The sequence below is a fragment of the Siphateles boraxobius genome, unplaced genomic scaffold (genome assembly GCF_051911475.1).
Source record: "Siphateles boraxobius isolate OS27281-9 unplaced genomic scaffold, OSU_SipBor_1 5, whole genome shotgun sequence".
In the NCBI taxonomy this organism is placed as follows: domain Eukaryota; kingdom Metazoa; phylum Chordata; class Actinopteri; order Cypriniformes; family Leuciscidae; genus Siphateles; species Siphateles boraxobius.
In genome coordinates, this window is record NW_027509141.1 from 4500526 (window position 1) to 4523160 (window position 22635).

A 22635-nucleotide genomic window follows, 5' to 3' on the forward strand; every position below is an offset into this window, starting at 1 on the left:
GGTCATGATCTTGATCAGCAGAATGAACTAATCTTTATTCAAGTAATAATAATTTATTATTTATCATAATAATTTGTTACATTTATATAGTGCTTTTAATAATAATTAAAGCAGAGAGAAAATTAAAATTATTTTTTCAATAGATATTTTCTCTGAACGCATCCACATGCAATATTTGATTGTTATAATGAAAAAAAAGGAAAAAAGAAACATAAGTTATTTATGAGAAACAGAAATTAGTTTTTAGTGTCTTGTCATTTGAAACCAATTATTGTAAGGTGAAATTTGAACGTAAAATCAATTACACACTTTGTCAATTAAACAAATCATACACGTTGTTCCCTACTATTCTATCAGGAATCTAACCATAGTTGGAATTTTTTGTCTTTTCTAGCATGTTTCGATTTTAAACAAATATTTACAAATGATTGATTTTAACAACTGGAATATATTTTCAAAACAAATACATATAATTTTCTGACATATTTTGGTCATTTTAAAATACATTGGATCGCTTTGGTGTGACAGTACGACATCAAACATAAAAATATATATTTTATTTATTTAGAGAAGCGCGTACATGTGTTTCCGAGCGCGCACGCACTACGTCCAGTGTTCATGAAGCTGCGCGCGCAGCGTGTGTTCGCTGACGTCACTCGCTCGCTGGAATGGCTGAGAAAAAGAAGCGCGAGATAGAAACTTGGGCGCGCAGTAGATGTTCAGCTGGGGAGTTGCTGCGCGCTATTTAATGAAAGCTCTTACTGTATTTGATCGACCATCTCATTAACATCATAGATGTTTTGGGGATTGTATGCTGTACGCACTGTGTCCTCGTAAAGATCTGTTTCATTGGACCATTTTTATAAAACATTAGAGACATGTCGTGGTGGGCGCGCGGGTAAGTACACAAAGTGTATTATTCTCGTATGCTTTATATGATGGTGTAGTAGAATTTAATATAGTGCAAGAAAATGAGCACGAAATATGCATTCGACATAATGATTGAGCTTGTAGAGAATGTTGACATGAGGTTTGTGAATGCAATGTTGAGCCCGCCTAATATAAGAGCACAAAGAGCTGAAACACTCGCTAAGTTAACGTTAGACTTCAGCGTTATATCGACGAGTTTTAGTTTACTGTGTTTTCAGTGTCAGTGAGTAACCCAAACTACTGCAATGTGTAATTTTTGATAAAAACTGACATATGCATTGAGAATTAGATTGAGAGTAACTTGATCTGAAGGTGATCCTTTACATTTGCAATATTCGAGAGCCCTGAACGTGTTTTTATGTTCACTGCTATAGTTAAACATGATGCTGAGATTTTCATTTAGTTTTGATGAGCGTTTTCTGGCAAACAAACACAAGTCGAGATGTAAACACACTTCCCTGTCTAAAGGTGTCAGTGTATCTCAACACAGTGTCGCCAGTGTTTGCTGATCTGTGGATAGTGCTGTTTTCCCAACCCTTAACGTGTGTGTGTGTGTGTGTGTGTGTGTGTACAGTGAGGATGAGGAAGAGGCCATGTGTCAGGACACAGACTCTGATGTTGCTGATCAGAAGGATTGTGGGAAGGTGAAAGTGAAGTGGACCCAGGAGGAGGTACCGTGCTCATATAAACACAGGCATGGCTTGGGTTGAAGGTCTTTTATTGCTGAAATCTTTGTAACATTATACATCACCAAAAGATGAGATTATTCATAACAATCAAGAATCAGTACAAAAAAACCCTCGCCTTCATATTCTTCCAAATCCACCAGACTAATGTTTACACCCATAAACCCTGATCAAATATGATAAACGGAAGCTCAAACACAATTTTATATGTGATTAAAAAGTCTACAGAATACTAGGAGTTTTTTATCAGTGTAACAGACTACTTGTGCATATAAATATCACTTGTCACTCTTTATCTTCCAATATGTCTGCAAGATGATATTTAAATGCTTAAACTGCTTGAATCATGTAGATTCTTGTTTTTGGTTTTGTACTTTAAGTGGATGGACAAAATTGATCTGATGAGAGAATAAATGCATGTTATCCAGCTTCAATCAAAATGATTGTTGTCAAAAATATAACATGGTATATGCTTTTATTGCGTTTGATTTTTTTTCAGGATGATAAGCTGCGAAAACTGGTTCTGAACGCTGGACCAAATGATTGGAAATACATTGCAGGCTTTCTACCTGTAAGTATGTTCACCTCTATGATGAGAGATTCCTCTTCGTTGTTTGTGTCTCCACATTAAGATCTCAATGTTAATGTGTCCATTTCTTTAATATAAAGAGCCGATCGGAGCATCAGTGTCAGCATCGCTGGTTCAAAGTTTTAGACCCTGATCTTGTCAAAGGACCCTGGACCAAAGAGGAGGATGAGAAGGTGTGTTTTCAGCAAAAAGTCCATTATTTGGCAAATGATTTATGAGCAATTTTCTTTTGTAGGTCATCATTTTTGACCAGGAACATCAAGTGTAACAAGGTGCAAAAAGTTTGTTTTACGAAGTTCTTTTTCTGTGTGTGCAAAGACTTTAAGTTTTAGTCCAATGCAATAACTTAAACTAGATTTTTCATGAAAATAAAATCCTCTCCTGGTCAAAATGACCGAAATGTAATTAAATTTGGGGTTTAAAAATGTGATTTACAAGTTTGGAAAAGTCTGAATGTTATGTCATGAGAATTTCTGTAGTATACAGTATGTTTTACAACAGGTTTTAGAGCTGCATGATTAATCGTTGAAAGATTGCGATCTTGATTCAAGCACCCACGCCATCTTATTCCTTAAGGAAGAGTGTGTATTTTGCCACGGTCCATGTTAATGAATGACGGGTGTCCACAGGTTTTCAGATCATTCCTTTGGAAGTTGAGCGGAAGTTGAGCTGCTCATTCGCACGTGAACGTAAAGCTCAATTTCCATAGGAATTAAAGTGTCAGGACCCCCCCCCCCCCCCCCCCCCCCCCCCCTGTTTTAGCCTGGTCGTTCACACCTATGAGTTGAAAAGGTCTCAAGAAATGGCCGTGTAAAGCTATGGAACAGTGGGAAAGGGTGAGACAACAATCAATCAAACACAGACCAGCAACACACTCCTCATACTGACACATGAATATTAAAAATGACCACAGACAGACAAAAACACAACCAGTCGAAGACACCTGGATGCGTTTTAAAAATCTAACCCTATATAACAAGAAATTTTCAAGAACGAGGGAGAAACGCTAATAATATTTTCATTACATTCACGAGCACTGCACTCTCTGAACGACACACCAAGTTAAACAGAAACATTTTTGGTCAATTTTTCTTTAAATTTTCAGTCTACATCATTGTGTTCTGTGTATCAGAATAACTCCTCGTATGTCAGTGTCCTTATTTGCACACATTTCCTCTGAAGAAGACGTGATGAAGACAGGTGCGCATGCACGCTGCTAGTTCATGTTTGGAGCACTAGAGTATATGAAATATGTCCATAAAAACTTGAAACGTGCTCGCTCCGGTCTGTTTATGATCCGCATTGCGAGTGTTGTTAAACTCATCGCTGCGTTCCGCGCAGAAACCGCTGTTGTGCGCGTTTGATTGGGTTAAGAGTTCATTCTCATGAATAAATGCAGAGAAGCGTTCAGAGCCGGCTGACGTAGACTCGTGCCACACACACTCCGGATGCTCACGCTGGCACGATTCTACGAGTCTTGATGAATGAGACATTGACTACGTTTACATGCAGCCAATAACCCTTTCAAAACTAGAATATTAGCAATAACCCGGTTACGCATGGCCATGTAAACACCGGAAAAAACCCGAATATGCTCATATCCCGGATTTTAAAAACCCGGATATGATACCTGGGGTACCCCTTCTCTACCCGAATTTTTGTTCATGTAAATGCGTATCGGCATATCCCCATAATGATTTGTGTTCTGCGCATGTCTTATTCGCAAGAAATCTTGGTCTTTTGAGTAGAGGAACTTCTCGGCGCATACAAAAACCCGCGTGCAGTATACCGGCAGTAAACATGGCGAGACGCAGCACAGCATACATTTGGAGCGAGGTCAGTACCAGCACCAAAGCGCAAACAAAGGCGATCGCTATCTGCCCCGAACTATTCATTATCCGCGTGCTGCTGCTGCTGCTGTTGTCTTTGGATACAGGAAGAAGTCGGAAAGTGCATCGCGTTTACATCGGGATATTGCAATTCCATGTATACAGGATTAACTCTCTGCTCACGCATGTAAACGGGTTATTCCTAATGTTTCAGAAACCCGAATAGTGACCTTAACCTGACCATAACCTGAAAATTGGCTGCATGTAAACATAGTCATTGACACCATTCCAATTATTTTTTATTTTGTTTACATTAATATATCTTTTAAATAGAGTAATGCAATGCCCTATTTGTCAGAGCTTCTAGTTTGCATGTTATTTTGTGTCGTTGTCTGATGTTTTTGTTCTTCAGAATCGTGGGAGAATCATGGAAAAAAATTATAAAGTTTCTCAATTTTCCCAGAATTGTGCAGCTCTAACAGGTTACATGCATCACAGGTCAAAAACACTTTTCTCATAATATCCATTGCAGCATCAGCTCTTTTCTCTCAGTGTCTGAAACGGTTCGATCAAGGATTCAGTCTCTCTAAACCCCGCCTCTCTGAGAGCTGCTCTGCTCTGATTGGTCAGATGGCCCAGTCTGTTGTGATTGGTCAAATGTGTCAGTAATTTTAGATATGCTAATTGATCTTCCTCAGCTCTTGATAGTCAGTGATACGAACAGTAACGATGGCGTCGGTTTTACCGTATCAATCTCATCAAAGTGGATTTGCTTTGTCAGCAGAAAACAGCGTCTTCTCCACATGAACAACACGAACCAAACTCTTCCAGTCTCAGATAAACTACAGTGTTTGAGGGTCAAAGTAGATGTTGTTCATGGCAGCCAATGAGGAACATAGACTGACATAATGCAAATCTGTTACAAACCAACTGAGATTCAGCAGGGACTGAGACTGGAATTACTGACGACTCGTTTCGGTTCAGAATCACTTCCTTCTTTTGAAAGACAAAAACTCAATTTATCTGCAATTTGAAACTTTGCAGATCTTTTACAAACACAAACAGCTCTATTACACACCACATGAAAGGGAATAATAAAAAAAAGCATAATAGGGGCACTTTATAGATCACTGCTTGTCATAGAAATTAAAATCCACACAGTAATCCTGACCCATCAGAGTAGCTGTAGAAATGTGTGTGTGAAGACTTGCTGGAATGTCTTGTGTGTTTAGGTGATTGAGCTGGTGAAAAAGTACGGGAACAAGCAATGGGCTATGGTGGCCAAGCACCTGAAGGGGCGTCTGGGAAAGCAGTGCCGGGAACGCTGGCACAACCACCTCAATCCTGACGTCAAGAAGTCCTCCTGGACCCCAGACGAGGATCTCATCATCTACAAGGCGCACTGCATGCTAGGAAACCGCTGGGCCGAGATCGCCAAACTGCTGCCTGGACGGTGAGATCTGCGAAACAATCTACTTTCATAATCGCCTTCAAAACCCCATAAACAGGCTTATAACCCTGTAAAACTTGACATGAAATTGTTGTATACTTTGTATATCTTTCTCAGGAAATTACATTTGTTACAATAGCATCAACCACATTCAGTCCTCGCATCAATCTATACCTTACTACAATCATAAAACAAAACTTTCACTTCTATACTCTATCGCCTTTTCCACCTTTGTTGCCATTGGCTTGGCTTGCTTAGTTGGGGGCATTAAATTTAACATTTAATATTCAATAATATTATTGATCTCCTGCATTGACAGCATTATATGAGAACTGAGCTGATCTGGACGATGACATCACTGTTTACTCCAGAGCGGCTATATATATAAATTAACTAAATTAATAACTTTTTTAAAACAAAAATGAACCATCACTGAACTTACTTAAAGTAACACCAGGTAACTTTTCAACATTCTTAATATATTTCCAAGTCTCTTGTGATGGTACATCGACTTACAATAGGTTGAATGACACGTCTGCCATAGCCTGACGGGGTCTGTAGCATTTTTAATCGTACTTTTAAACTTCGGGTTTCGGGTAGTAACCGGCGAACAAAGAGAACTACAAAACTCGACTGCTTTACGGCATATACGTCACTTCCACCACCACCCCCACTTCATTAAAATCGCAGGGCTGTCAAGTGTCACGGATTGAGCGTGACAGTCACTCATTTCGGTCTTTTGTCACACTCTCCCGCCACACATTGTATTTCTCACGCTGAAAAACTATTTGTAATATATTTAATATGCCGCAGCGCCCAAAACTCTGGCCGCGCCGCTCTCACTGTGGAACAGGCATGAATTCAAGCGCGTCTCGTCTGGTGTTGTTCGTCTGGTGTTGTTAGCCAATCAGAAAATAGCACTATTGTATCTGGGTAACATTTAACGCAACAACCAATGACACCCCGTAGTCTGGGGTGTTTTTTTGTCTGCCTGACTATGTTATGGAAGCTATCTTATCCTCCGTTTATCTTCATGAATCAGGTAATGATTATTTGTCTTGCCTCAAGCTATAATGCAAATCGATTTGTAAAATTTGCAGATTTATTTATGGTAGCTTGATATTATAATATTGACGATATATGGTTACTATCTACCACTCAAACATTGCATTGAAGTATCATATAGATTCAGCTAAACGGTAACCAATAGACTAGGCTACTATAATGACACTGGGTTGTAAACGTGATCATCGCGATCATTTGTCGTTAGAAAAAAAATAAAACCCATGAAATTATATTCATATGACATGCTGAAATATATGCCACTGTACCTGGGATGAAGACATTTCACACGCGACGCAAGCAGAACACCTGCATGTGACCTCCTCCTACAGTGTTCAGGGCTATCATGGTTGTCAACAAATGCACGATGACAGAGTTTACGACAGTAGTAGAGGACAATACTGTTTCCCAACTGTAGGGGGACCCCGAGAGCAAAAGTTACCTGGTGTTGCTATTTTCTTCTGGAAACATTATTTTCCTGTTATCTCTGTAAAGCTGCTTTAAAATAATCTCTACTGTAAAAAGCGCTATATAAATAAAGGTGACTTGACTTTAATATATTAACTAATTTAATGAAGTAATAATAATAATAGTTAATGAAATAATAATTAATAGTCAGGAAAAACTAATTATTTTAAAAGGAACAGTTTGTGTGTTTTTTGTTGAGTATCATATTTGATCATCTTAAGGCTTTTTTTCTTTTATTTTTAATCATCAGGGTTTTATGGCTCATATAGTCTGTTTGATATAGTAGGAATATGAGACGCCTCCGTTTATTCAGATGCCCAAACTGAGCATAAATATGCAGTTTGTGCAGATGCTGATATTTATTTTGACAAAAAGTGAGATGAAATTGATTCTTGTAATGTAAATCAATGAGATCTTTATAACAGACTAATATAAGCTGCATATCAATATCAGTCGTCACTCTATATCAGCCAGTAATGTCTTCATAAAACAAAGCATTTAAATATAATTTTACTATTAAGCTCTGTAGTTTTAAAACATGATGCAATGATGATTAAGAAATGAACAAATAAACCTTCCTCAAAAAGCCTGATGATCATTTTTGAGACTCATACATGATTTTTCATGTTCAAATGTGACCATGACCATGAATAATCAAGTAAGCCAAGTTGCTTCAGTCCAGTAAGTGTTCATCTTGAAATCTTATTTACAATACTAAAAAGTTATTCTTGTTAACTTGATAAAGATCACTGGCCTGAAGGTGGATGTTTTTGCAGTTGTTCTAAAAGGCCTTTTTCTCGCTGAAAATGAGAGGTGTGGGAGTTGATGGATGTCTGGATGATGTGAAGTTGAGTAGATGTTTGCGGGGTTTTTTCTTTCAGAACAGACAATGCTGTGAAAAACCACTGGAACTCCACCATCAAGCGTAAGGTGGAGACGGGTTATTACAGCGGTGTGGACCCCGCGCTTCAGGCTCTCCAGCAGACCGAAGAGGAGCCGGCGTCTGAGGAGACCAGTCAGCAGCAGGTACTGTCAGTCGAGCCCTGACGCAGTTACTGTCAGTCGAGCCCTAACGCAGTTACTGTCAGTCGAGCCCTAACGCAGTTACTGTCAGTCGAGCCCTAACGCAGTTACTGTCAGTCGAGCCCTAACGCAGTTACTGTCAGTCGAGCCCTAACGCAGTTACTGTCAGTCGAGCCCTAACGCAGTTACTGTCAGTCGAGCCCTGACGCAGTTACTGTCAGTCGAGCCCTGACGCAGTTACTGTCAGTCGAGCCCTAACGCAGTTACTGTCAGTCGAGCCCTAACGCAGTTACTGTCAGTCGAGCCCTAACGCAGTTACTGTCAGTCGAGCCCTAACGCAGTTACTGTCAGTCGAGCCCTGACGAGGTTACTGTCAGTCGAGCCCTAACGCAGTTACTGTCAGTCGAGCCCTAACGCAGTTACTGTCAGTCGAGCCCTAACGCAGTTACTGTCAGTCGAGCCCTAACGCAGTTACTGTCAGTCGAGCCCTAACGCAGTTACTGTCAGTCGAGCCCTAACGCAGTTACTGTCAGTCGAGCCCTAACGCAGTTACTGTCAGTCGAGCCCTAACGCAGTTACTGTCAGTCGAGCCCTGACGAGGTTACTGTCAGTCGAGCCCTAACGCAGTTACTGTCAGTCGAGCCCTAACGCAGTTACTGTCAGTCGAGCCCTAACGCAGTTACTGTCAGTCGAGCCCTAACGCAGTTACTGTCAGTCGAGCCCTAACGCAGTTACTGTCAGTCGAGCCCTAACGCAGTTACTGTCAGTCGAGCCCTAACGCAGTTACTGTCAGTCGAGCCCTGACGAGGTTACTGTCAGTCGAGCCCTAACGCAGTTACTGTCAGTCGAGCCCTAACGCAGTTACTGTCAGTCGAGCCCTAACGCAGTTACTGTCAGTCGAGCCCTAACGCAGTTACTGTCAGTCGAGCCCTAACGCAGTTACTGTCAGTCGAGCCCTAACGCAGTTACTGTCAGTCGAGCCCTAACGCAGTTACTGTCAGTCGAGCCCTAACGCAGTTACTGTCAGTCGAGCCCTAACGCAGTTACTGTCAGTCGAGCCCTAACGCAGTTACTGTCAGTCGAGCCCTAACGCAGTTACTGTCAGTCGAGCCCTGACGCAGTTACTGTCAGTCGAGCCCTAACCTAGTTACTGTCAGTCGAGCCCTAACGCAGTTACTGTCAGTCGAGCCCTAACGCAGTTACTGTCAGTCGAGCCCTAACGCAGTTACTGTCAGTCGAGCCCTAACGCGGTTACTGTCAGTCGAGCCCTAACGCGGTTACTGTCAGTCGAGCCCTAACCTAGTTACTGTCAGTCGAGCCCTGACGAGGTTACTGTCAGTCGAGCCCTGACGAGGTTACTGTCAGTCGAGCCCTAACGCGGTTACTGTCAGTCGAGCCCTAACGCAGTTACTGTCAGTCGAGCCCTAACGCAGTTACTGTCAGTCGAGCCCTAACGCAGTTACTGTCAGTCGAGCCCTAACGCAGTTACTGTCAGTCGAGCCCTAACGCGGTTACTGTCAGTCGAGCCCTAACGCGGTTACTGTCAGTCGAGCCCTAACCTAGTTACTGTCAGTCGAGCCCTGACGAGGTTACTGTCAGTCGAGCCCTGACGAGGTTACTGTCAGTCGAGCCCTAACGCGGTTACTGTCAGTCGAGCCCTAACGCGGTTACTGTCAGTCGAGCCCTAACGCAGTTACTGTCAGTCGAGCCCTAACGCAGTTACTGTCAGTCGAGCCCTAACGCAGTTACTGTCAGTCGAGCCCTAACGCGGGTACTGTCAGTCGAGCCCTAACGCATGTACTGTCAGTCGAGCCCTGACGCAGTTACTGTCAGTCGAGCCCTAACGCAGTTACTGTCAGTCGAGCCCTAACGCGGGTACTGTCAGTCGAGCCCTAACGCATGTACTGTCAGTCGAGCCCTAACGAGGGTACTGTCAGTCGAGCCCTAACGAGGGTACTGTCAGTCGAGCCCTAACGAGGGTACTGTCAGTCGAGCCCTAACGAGGGTACTGTCAGTCGAGCCCTAACGCGGGTACTGTCAGTCGAGCCCTAACGCGGGTACTGTGAGTCGAGCCCTAACGCAGTTACTGTCAGTCGAGCCCTAACGCATGTACTGTCAGTCGAGCCCTAACGAGGGTACTGTCAGTCGAGCCCTAACGAGGGTACTGTCAGTCGAGCCCTAACGAGGGTACTGTCAGTCGAGCCCTAACGAGGGTACTGTCAGTCGAGCCCTAACGCGGGTACTGTCAGTCGAGCCCTAACGCGGGTACTGTCAGTCGAGCCCTAACGCGGGTACTGTGAGTCGAGCCCTAACGCATGTACTGTGAGTCGAGCCCTAACGCGGGTACTGTGAATCGAGCCCTAACGCATGTACGGTCAGTCGAGCCCTAACGCGGGTACGGTCAGTCGAGCCCTAACGCGGGTACGGTCAGTCGAGCCCTAACGCGGGTACGGTGAGTCGAGCCCTAACGCATGTACTGTGAGTCGAGCCCTAACGCGGGTACTGTGAATCGAGCCCTAACGCATGTACTGTGAGTCGAGCCCTAACGCGGGTACTGTGAATCGAGCCCTAACGAGGGTACTGTGAGTCGAGTATTGGTTGGGTACCCTAACCAATTAGCCTACTATGTTAAGAAAAAAACGACGAAAACATGTTACTTGTTCAATTAATAAACAGTTTGTTTGATGACAAATCGCTAAAGATGAAATTGGCCTCCCTGTCTGTCATTGTGAGTGTGCGTTTTTTTTTTGCTCCTCTATTGTCGAATGGCATTTTTAGCAGAAATTCACATCCCTACGCGAGGCGAACGATTCTCAAAGACTTACTTTGTCATTATTTGGGTAGCACACATATTCTGAATGCCTTCGGCAGAATTCAAATGAGCCATTTTAATCTAGATTAAAAAAATTAATCTATGCCCACCTCTAATATATATATATATATATATATATATATATATATATATATATATATATATATATATATATATATATATATATATATATATATATATATATCATAGAATTGATTGTTAAATCATTGATCATTAAAATGTAATTAAACCATTAATACAGAATCCAGAAAACTTAAATCAGAAAACACAAAATCTGGTTGAAAATAAAATGGAATATTTCATAGTGCCCTAAACATGTAATTTGTTAACATAATAATTGAAATAATGAAGCATACAATTTAACAATAATTTTTTATGATAAATTATTGTTAAATTGTATGCTTGATTATTTCAATTAATTAGACATGCTTTTTGAAATACTAAAATTATATTTACTATTCAAGTGGGAGTCCAAAAAATATATATTTTAAAGGAGTTTGTAAAAAAAAAAAAAAAATTTTTTAAATAAAAAGTATTTCATAGGGCCCTAACTTTCAGCTGTGTTTTTTGAGTGCAGATTATAAGCAGTTGAGAATGTTTTCCGATTAATGCTGATGATTTGTGTTTTGTAGGACTTTTCCTTTGATGGAGCCAGTGAGGGACTACCAGGCCAAGTCTTAAAGCAGGCATGAACATGAAAACCTTCTGGTTTTAAATACAAAGTCTAATATTATAGTAATTATATCAGACAAAGTCAGTTGTAGGCGTGTTTCTCATATCCTGTTAAGAACTGGTTCTGTGTTTAAAAATGACTGTGCCTTCATTTAACACTTCCACACTTGTTAATGTACAGGATCCTGAAGCACATGAGAAAGTCATCGCTGCTCCACAGAAAACTGCTTCTCCCAAGACACCGAAAGCTCCCACAACCCCTAAAAGTGAAGCTGGAGACTCGAACGTGTCCACCTGGGTGATGGACAGCTCTGGGTTCCTCTCTCCATCAGCCGCCCCGACACTAAAGGAGGTGATGGAGCTGATGGACGGGGTGAGAACACTAAAACTACATCAGTATAGCAGTCGAAACATTATGAGCACTTATCATTGATCCTCTCCTATCCAGGCCACAGATTAAGATCTGGGTCGATTAGATGGTCAGCAAACGCGCAGGAATAAAGATCTGAGAGACTTTGACAAGAGACAAAGTGTTATGACTGGCTCAGAGGAAACTACCCAAATAACTAATAAATAACCTTATTTATTCACAAACATGCGTTATATGTTTTTGAAACGTCACTAATTGTGCTTTAGGGCTGTCAAATAAAAATGACAATATTTGTCGAATTTATAATAAAAATCCACGTTTTATTGCATTAGAACGTGGATTTTTATTATAAATTCGACAAATATTGTCATTATAATAATGGTGCATTTGAATTTTAGGTGTGCTTCAGGCTCAAGAGATGCGATGTTGCGTTTTAATTTTTTTGTTAGTCGAATGCATAAATATATTATGCTGTTTTGTTCATAATTGTTTCTGCAATTTACAATATTGTATTGGATTTATGAACATTAGTCTAAAAGTTATGCACTTTTTTTTTTTTACGGACAGTCATGTTATTTCATTGCTGTGAATGGACAATGTATTGCAGTGCATTAGTGTTTTGCTCAGTGCGCCCTCTTGTGGCCGCAGGAGACGAGCCAAAAAGCTTTTTTTCCTTCTGAAAATTCTGCCTTTTAGTAGTATTTAAGTATAAAATTTGAATTTAGTTTTTCAAACAAAACCATTACTAACTGTTAGCCGACTAGAAGAGGTTTGGTCGACCAACATTTTATTAGTCGGTTAGTATCAGGACAAAAATGCATAAATAATTCTGGAATTAGAATGCATAAATACATGATGCTGTTTTGTCCATAATTGTTTATGCAATTTACTAAATTGTATTTGATTTATGATAGGAATGCACCGATATGAAAATTTTGGCCGATACCAATAACCGATAATTCTTATATTTGATAATTCTTCTATATATTCTATATTTGAAACCGATATATTGGCAGATAAATCTGAATCTAAATTTTATATTACAAAAACAGAATTCTCACCATTAAAGCCACGTCCCCAGCACACAATTATAATGATGTTCTCAATATAATTTTAGGTAGTCTATATGACAGACTTGCGCTGCACATTTTCCTTTTTGAAGTGATTCCAATCATATTTCAAGCAGTTCAAAACCACCCGAAAGTAATCCATTATTTATCGGCTTTAATATATTAGCCAAATTTTCTTTTGAACAATCTATTGCAGTGCATTAATGTTTTGCTCATTGCGCCCTCTTGTGGCCGCAGGAGACGTGCCAAAAAGCTTTTTTCCCTCTAACTGAAATTATGCTTTTTAAATTAAAATTTGAATACAAGTAGAATTTAAGTATAACATTTGAATATATTTTTTCAGCCATTTTGACAGCCCTAATTGCGTTTGTTCCATGTAAACGGAGGAACTGTTTTGACTGCAGTGTGTGAGTTTGAGGCAACATCAAGTGTGCGTAGCGAGTGTGCATTTCATCAGCTTTAAATGCAAGCTCTCTCCAGCGACGTATAATTAAAAATCCCAGCACATCCCTTGAGTAGATCTGCCGGCCTGAACGAGTGTAGTCTGAGCAGTAATGATGGTTTGTCTCCGCAGGATCTGGAGGGCTGGTGTACGATGTCAGACTTCGAGCTGCCGGAGGAGAGCCAGAGCTCAGAGCTTCTTCAGTTTCGTCTGGAGGGAAGTGCTCTACAGGAGCTCAGCAAGAGCAGTAAAGGAGAGCTCATCCCCATCTCCCACGGCGGAGCGACACCTCCATCTATCCTGAGCCGCCGCAGCCGCCGGCGCATCGCCCTCTCCCCCGACCCCAACGACTCCATGACCCCGAAGAACACTCCCGTCAAGATCCTGCCCTTCTCCCCTTCACAGGTCCTGCCAGCGCACCTTCAAGGATCAGTAGTCTTATTAGCGGTGTCGAAATTAATCGTTTCAGACGAGGACGATGCGGTATCGGTTCAGTAGTCAAGTCAAGTCATCCTCATTTATATAGCGCTTTTAACGATGTAGATTGTTTCAAAGCAGCTTTACAGAGATAAACATATAATTTAAGGTAACAGAGATTGGTTTGGTTTTATAGTGGTTCTTGAATAATGTTTTTTCCAGCTAAAGTTAGTTTTGATTGATTCACTTCTAAATCAATCATCATTCGTCTAAATGATAATTTGTTCTTAAATTAGGGGCCGCTAAGACGACACCGTTCTCTCTAAACAGACTTTAAACGTGAACCTGTGATAGACGCTGATGGCGTTCACATGCGCATTAAGAATTGATTCTATAGTTTTGTGCGTTTGAATATATGTGCGCAGGTTTGTAATTCCTTACAAATCATGCCTAAACAAACTACTTGTCTTGTCTATAAATGCAGTCTTTAGTCTTGTCTATTGATGCAGAATTTAATTTAATTTTACCTTTATCGGGTAGGTACGCGAACCGAAAAATTCCACAACGCTTTATCTGTAGAGTGGTATAGGGATCCTCCATAGGGAGAGGCTAGTTGGCACTTCAGCACTGTTTTGTCATCGGGTCCAGGCGAAAGTCCTTCCTAAGATCTGGAAACGGTAACAGACCATAACCGATTATAATGTACTGACGCTTTTCTTACGTCATTCATCGAGTATGTGGTTTGTCACGGTAGCATACACTGGAAGAGGAGGCGAGACGCGAGTGCGAGTAATTAAAAATGCTCCAACTACTTTAAATGCCTACATCTGGGCACATTTCTGCTTTTATGAACAACCTGGAACACCTTTTAAGCACGACCTGGAGAAGACAAGCGCTGTGTGCGCTCATGTCACGCACATAATAGGCCTAATACCCCTAACTTGATAAACCCCGTCAGCCGTTTTACCCCGAGTTGTTAACGCCCGGCAGAGTCTGACTGCTTGTATTTATTGACAAAATTGTTTACATGTGAAGTAAAATTGAAAATTGAGGATGCAGTGCATCGTGATATCGAATTGAACTGAATCGAGGACACGACAATCGTAACCAAACCATGAGACCAGTCTTGGTACATACCCCTAAGCCTCATGCAGTGTTGAGGGTAACGCATTACTTTTAAAATTTACAACAAAATATCTGAGTTACTTTTTCAAAGAAGTAACACAAGTTACTTTTATCCATTTATTGACTGACAGCTCTCTTGTCCCCAAGTTGACACAAATCGATGTGCAGAGGCGTTGTGTGTAAACATGATGGTTATTGTAGTTCTAGACTAAATGTGAGCTTTCTCGCCTTCACAGGTAATGCAGTGCCATTACATGCAAATCAATCTTATTTCAGCCGTTTGACAAAAACCCCTTCAAAAACCCCATTGACTTCAGGATGAAGTGCTACAAAACATGTTTCTGTACGTTCATAGTTAATATGTGGCGCAGTTGCACGTTCTACAAGTTGCGCTTTCACTGAATCGCACGCATTTATACCAAGATCATCATCAAGGATCAGTATTTATTTATTTAGAGGTGCATTGTTTAATATTTAGGAGGATCTGTTGACAGACATGCAATATCATATACATAACTATGTTTTCAGTGGTGAATAAAGACCTTGCATAATGAACCATTATGTTTTTATTACCTTAGAATGAGACATTTCTCTCTACACACACCGGGTCTCCTTACATCGACATTTTTCTACGGTGGCTCTAAACAGACAAACGCATTTCGTCACTATGTTCTTCATGCAAAGAAGCTGCTATAGTCAGCGAATAAAACTCTGACACAATGATGAACAAGTAACAATAATATTCGCATAACATATCGTTTTACTAAATAATTAAGTAAACCTAATTTCTTAATTTATCTTTGTAAAGAAACATCATTGTTTAACTGCTACTCTCTGCTTTCTCAGACGACGACAACATTTCCTGTCGGCCAACGTAACTTCTGTTGAGTGCAATTCACAACCTCACCACTAGATGCAGCTAAAATCACACACGGCACCTTTAAAAAAAGGGACAATGTACGTTAAAGGGTTAGCTCACCCAAAAAATGTAAATTCTGTCAGTATTTACTCTCCCTCATGTTGTTCCAACCCCGTAAGACCTTCGTTCATCTTCTGAACACGAATTAAGATATTTTTGATTAAAACTGAGAGCTGGATCACTCCTCCATAGGCTTCTAAAGGATTGAAACTTGCCGGCCTCGAAAAGTTATTAAAGACATCGTTAATATAGTCCAAGTGACTACAGTGGCTCAATCTTAAGTTTATCAAATGACGAGAATACTTTTTGTGCGCAAAAATAACTAAAATAATGACTTTATTTCAACTATTCATTTCCTTCTCTGTGGGCCTCGAGTGAGTTTGCGTAGTGTAATAGGGCAGTGTTTCTGTGTTGTACGTCACACGTAGCCTCACTATTGGCCGACGCTGATCATGTGTGTGACGTACAACACAGATGCGCTGTTACACTACGTGAACTCACTGGGAAAGGCTTTTTTTTTTTATTCAAAGCAGTGTCTAAACTCATTTCATATCTATTTACCGTAAAATAGCCTTTAATTTTAATAGTATCACCATAATGTTTTCACAGTTCCTTAATATGTGGACGAAGCAGGACACGCTGGACCTGGAGAATCCCTCTCTCACGTCCACGCCGGTGTGCAACCAGAAGGCTGTGGTCACGACGCCACTGCACCGGGACAAAACCCCACTCACACAGAAGGAAAACTCCCTGTATGTCCCAGCATTCCTTCACATAGAGCTGATTCAGATCATTTGAGTTCAACTAAACCTTTATTTTTTCCTCCTGTAGGTTCATCACTCCAAATCACAAATCTGATCTGGATACGATGCCCCGTACGCCAACTCCATTTAAAAACGCCATGGAAAAATATGGCCCTTTGCGGCCACTGGTGAGAGACTTCTTATAACCGAAGGCTTTTAAACGTCATCTGTCCTGTTCTAACATGCAGTTCACTGAACGTTGATCATCCTAGTTTTGATGCTTTGAGATGAAAAAAATATTATTTTGTGTCTTTGCTTTGGTTTTCTCAAGCCTCCGACACCAAATATGGAGGACCTTAAAGAAGTGTTACGCAGTGAAGCTGGAATTGAGTTGATCGTAGAAGATGAAACTCCTACTGAGAATAAACGCAAACAAGTGGTAAGAGAGGAAAGATTCTGTCATGTACAAGCAGTTTCCAGATTATTACTGTATAAAGCTACATTGCACCCTTAATATATCTCTTAAAGAGAGTTCACCTTAAAATAATAATTCATCGTTTACTCATCCTGGTGTTCTAATTCTTTCTTTTCATGACCACAAAAGGACAATTTCTAAAATTAATGTCCCGCTTGCGCTCGTTCACAGAATGAAAATAAAGATAATCAAAAAACAGGCACAAGTCAAGTCATCCTCATTTATATACCGCTTTTAACAATGTAGATTGTTTCAAAGCAGCTTTACAGAGATAAACATATAATTTAAGGTAACAGAGATTGGTTTGGTTTTATAGTGGTTCTTGAAAAATGTTTTTTCCAGCTAAAGTTAGTTTTGATTGATTCACTTCCGTCTAAATGATAATTTGTTGTTAAATTAGGGGCCGCTAAGACGACACCGTTCTCTCTAAACAGACTTTAAACGTGAACCTGTGATAGACACTGATGGCGTTCACATGAGCATTAAGAATTGATTCTATAGTTTTGTGCGTTTGAATATATGTGCGCAGGTTTGTAATTCCCTACAAATCATGCCTAAACAAACTACTTGTCTTGTCTATAAATTTTGATGCAGAATTTTTATTTTATCTTATCACTTTGGGTAGGTACGCGAACCGAAAAATTCCACAACGCTTTATCTGTAGAGTGGTATCGGGATCCTACATAGGGAGAGGCTAGTTGGCACTTCAGCACTGCATTGTCATCGGGTCCAGGCGAAAGTCCTTCCTAAGATCTGGAAACGGCCTGGACCCGGCAGGCTGCGGGAAAACCTCGGGATAAACAACGACACTAAAATTAGCATAGATGCCATTCTTCTTATGATGTAACGAGTACATCAGGATTTAAGGGAAGTGTTCCCAGTTCCGGCTGACCTAATCTAAGCAGCCTAATATTGAATTATAGAAGTCTATAGAGTGTTATGTGAATGCTAGGTCAAAGAGATGTGTTTTTAGTCTAGCTTTGAACTGACAGACTGTGTCTGCTTCCCGGACAATGTTAGGAAGATTGTTCCAAAGTTTTGGTGCTAAATAGGAAAAGGATCTACCGCCAGCAGTCGATTTAGATATTCTAGGTATTATCAACTGGCCGGAGTTTTGAGATCGCAATAGACGTGAAGGACTATAATGCGTTAAGAGCTCGCTCAAGTACTGCGGAGCTAAACCATTTAGTGCTTTGTAAGTAATCAGCAATATTTTAGAATGTATACGATGTTTAATAGGGAGCCAATGCAGTGTTGACAGAACCGGGCTAATATGGTCGTACTTCCTGGTTCTGGTAAGAACTCTAGCGGCTGCGTTTTGACCTAACTGTAGTTTGTTTATTAAGCGTGCAGGGCAACCACCCAGTAGAGCATTACAATAATCTAGCCTTGATGTCATGAACGCATGAACTAGTTGTTCCGCATTTGTCAATGAGAGCATATGATGTAATTTAGATATATTTTTAAGATGGAAAAATACGGTTTTACAGACACTAGACACGTGACTCAAATGAAAGATTGGTATAAAAGAGCACAAAAGTAATACTCACAAACACTCAGTCGAGCACAGAAGACCAAGTGTCTTGTGAGCATTAGTGAATACACACATGCTACTGTAGTAAGTTTATTAATCGCACAGAACAAGGTTTTCCGTAGCATCTATGTGGCACTGTACAACCCTGTTTCCTAAGCATATTTTACACTACAGTAGGGAAATTACAACACTTTTTGTTTTAATTTCTGCACTTGAATGACAAATGATGAGCTTTTATTTTGACAGAAAACTACAGTTTCTGTGATAACGGTTTTACATATGCATCTCCTTACAAATCTAGTGAAATGCTGTAATCAACTTTTTAGAGGAATGTTAAATGAAGCAAGTTTGTAAGTAATGTGTAACGGGTCCCCGCTAAACTCCCAGCATGTGCAGAGATAAGAGTTCACTTCATTCATTCACTGTGAACTGAGCCGTTCTGAGACGTGGAAAACACAGAATCACGAGCGGATCGTGTGAGCAAACAGACTATATACTTGTTTTATTAAAGGGACAATGTGTAGTTTTTTAGTTATTTTATTATCTAAAATCAATATTTTTATTCATAAATATGCCCTCAATGGTGTACAAATATCTCTGCCAATGATCTGACTTATCCTCGTAAACGAAGAATGTATTATCTTTATATACATGTGACGGGTAGGTCCACGGAGGCTTCCATTTCGAAAAACTATAATAGCAGAGACGGACAAAAAGTACTAGGCCAACACGTTTTCGTTCGTTTCGACCAAGTGCTATTAGAAGACATCCTATCATAGCTTTTTGGTACATAACAGCTACCGTAGATGCAACACGCATTTTAAGAAGCGAGGCGCTGGAGAGCACAATTCGTTTGAATGCAAAATACATTTTCACCGCTAGATGGGAGAAATTCCTACACAATGTCCCTTTAAATCTGTTTTTTTATGATTGTAGTTAGTTTCACAGATACTTTGCTAAAGCAATGGCACAAAACAACAACAATAAAGGCATTTTATGTTATTATGATATAATATATTTTGGGTTGATCATGAAACTGCTGCGGGACAGATTAGGCTGGTGGGCTGCTGGAGTCTAGGTAGTGAATGGTAAACACTGATTCATCCGGCTTTTACTCAACCTTGAGAAAAATACGCCTCAATTTAATACAATTCTGATAGCTTGTCAATCAATGAGATTTTTAAAAACTTTATAGCAGACTACTTGCATATAAATATCAGTCATCACTCTATATCTGCCAATATTATGTCTTAGTGAGAGGATATTAAAATGCTTAGTTTTATGATCAAAGCTCTAGTTCTGGGTTAGGGTTCGAGTTACACTAACATATAATGCAACGATGATTGAGAGATGAAGAAATAAACCTTCCTCAAAAGCCTGATGGATCACCTAAAACAACCAACCAACCAAATAAATAAAACAAATATTACTTGTTTATTTGCCATTTTGCTTTTTTATATTGAATTGATTTTGTCTCCTTTTTACAGTATCGGCCTCCCATGAAGAAAGTGCGTAAATCTCTGGCTCTAGACGTGATGGACTGCAGTGAGAGTATCACTGCACGAAAGCAGCAGATCAAACACACAGACAGAACTAATCAGAAGGTGCAGAAACCTGACGGATACGCTTGCATTTGCTCAGTTACTGAATATATTCTAAAGAAGGATTTGTTGAATTTCCAGAATCAAACCGCACGGTCGCTCCATCTCGACTCGTGTGCTGTGAAGGAGGAGAACCTGCTGGATCAAGGCTTTATTCTCGACCCGAACGAGAGCGGGCCGCCCTCGAAACCTGCACCTCAAACACCGAACACGATTCCTCCACTGCCTGTGAGTGATGTTAGATCAGGCCGAGCCAGGGCATGTTTACACTACAGTTATTATAATGCATGCAATAGTATGTAGTCATTAAAGACTATCACAACACGGCTAGTATGTTTAGTTTGTTCTGTTTTGCGTCAGTTAAAGGGGTGGTTGATTATGATTTCACTTTTCTAACTTTAGCTAGTGTGAAATGTGGCTGTTTGAGCATAAACAACATCTGCAAAGTTACAACGGTCAAAGTTCAAAGCAAAGGGAGAGATTTGCCTTTTAAAGGAATCATGTTTGAAGGACTTCAACATTTGGCTGGTAGGGACATTCCTCCCGGGTTAGTGACATCACCAACCCTAAAATTTACATAAACACCACCCCCGGGAACACACAGTCCATGTTAAGAAGACGAAGAATTGTTATAGTCGAGCACATTTGTGATTTGTAACACAAATGCAGTTGCATGTCCCTCTGTAGGCATCTTACAACAGTTCCACACCAGCGATTTATAGATTATCATGACAGAATATGCTAATTGAAGATAGTTAACTCCACATTAGCAACATAAATTCATCAACTAACCATTAAGAAACGTCCTGTTGCTCTACATGTTCTCACTTCTTCTTGAGTCTCTCCATCATTGTCTGACTCCGGTTTGAACATAAAAGCCAGAACATTTTCTGACATTCTAGAGCTTGTCTGTGTATTGTAATCAGAGCTACACACACAAGCTCTTGAAGCTCCGCCCTTTGTGCCGGGAGCAGCAGCTCATTTGCATTTAAAGGGACAGACACAAAACGACGTGTTTTTTATTTACTGACCCTCAAAAAGGGACAATTTTAACATGCTGTAAAAAATTATCTGTGGGGTATTTTCAGCTGAAACTTCACATACACACTCTGGGGACAACAGAGACTTATTTTTTACATCTTTTAAAAAAAGGGCATGGTACCACCGCTTTAAGTGTTATATTATGTTATCACTGCTAATCATTTGTTGTTCTCCTAATAGATGTCTCCAGCCTGGGAAACTGTTGTCTGTGGACGGACTAAAGACCAGATGATCATGACGGAGAAAGCCAGACGATACCTTCGCTCTTTAACATCTCACGCCCCAAACCGAGCCCTCATACTTTCCTGAGTCCCTATGCAGCTTCTCTGAGATTCCTTACAAAACATAATGTGGACAATTTGTGTAGATGAATATGAAACCAATTACTGTTCCAGAATAGAAAACCCTTTAATGCTAACAATGCTCTTGTCCTGTTTTCTAAGACTTATTGGCATTTTCATTTAACCCTGTATAATAAGTGTGTTGCTATTTCGTTTTATTTATGTATCGGCAACCCGTTATTGATGTGGCATCAAACAAGTGCATTTTCCAGAAAAATTTTAAATGGCGAACATGCCAAGCTTAGGAAATATTCAGGGATCTCAGTATCTTTTTATATTCTGTTGACATTTTCTGCATTTCTGAAAGGATAACTACATCTCCTAGAACTCATGTGATGTACAGTGTGTGTATTAAAAGAATTAGGTTGACAGTTTTTTCCTGCTGTTTGGAAAATACTATACGTCTTGTAAAATAACTTGTAGGAGTTAAGTAATGCGACAAGGTCAAAGTGAGGCCTTAAATCTATGTGTATAGAATTTTTTTTTTCTTTAAAAAAAGTAGAATATTGGATGCGATGAAAGAAAAATAAATAAGCTGTTGACTGTTTTTATGGTGACGCTGTATATTTTTGTGGAATTATCATATTCATCACTTTCTCCAAACTTCAGGAAAACTGAAATAGCTAATGTACTCGTCCTTTAAAATAGTAGACGCTCTGTTACCCATATTGAAATTTGCATTTTGAGGGGTATTGTAAGTCAAATGAATTTGTATAGCACATTTGAAAGTGTTGAAAAAAGTAAGTTGCATAGAATACATTGTATATATTTTGTGCCATTCACCAAAGAAAACCTCCAGTTCTTCAAGAGACATTGGAAATGTTACACTCAGTGTTTTGATTTAAGAGGGGTCATATATTGGTACATGCACTTTTTCAAGTTGATTGTACTGAAATGTGTGTTGGCAGTGCCTGTACACAACCATCATATAATGATAAAAATCTATCCAGTGTTTTTGTTGTAATCTCCTTATATGTTTTCCCCTGCCTCAAATTGAGCCGTTCGATTTTGTGAC

The 22635-nt window shown here is 40.1% G+C and overlaps 1 protein-coding gene across 4 annotated transcripts; it reads left to right on the forward strand.

Moving 5' to 3' along the window:
* Window positions 1-648: 648 nt before the first annotated feature.
* mybl2b (v-myb avian myeloblastosis viral oncogene homolog-like 2b) lies at window positions 649-22167 on the forward strand. 4 transcript variants are annotated; one of them, XM_077202614.1, is made up of 15 exons: window positions 649-898; window positions 1505-1601; window positions 2116-2187; window positions 2286-2378; window positions 5267-5487; window positions 7896-8040; window positions 11503-11556; window positions 11724-11915; window positions 13557-13829; window positions 16495-16637; window positions 16717-16816; window positions 16960-17067; window positions 20125-20241; window positions 20320-20466; window positions 21460-22167. In XM_077202614.1, the coding sequence occupies exons 1-15, from the start codon at window positions 879-881 to the stop codon at window positions 21586-21588; spliced, it is 1911 nt and encodes a 636-aa protein (XP_077058729.1). In that variant the 5' UTR covers window positions 649-878; the 3' UTR covers window positions 21589-22167. The 4 variants fall into 4 exon arrangements, with proteins under 4 accessions (XP_077058729.1, XP_077058727.1, XP_077058730.1 ...); XM_077202612.1 differs by having other exon boundaries at window positions 663-898; window positions 20125-20466; XM_077202615.1 differs by lacking the exon at window positions 11503-11556 and having other exon boundaries at window positions 663-898.
* The last annotated feature ends 468 nt before the right edge of the window (window positions 22168-22635 follow it).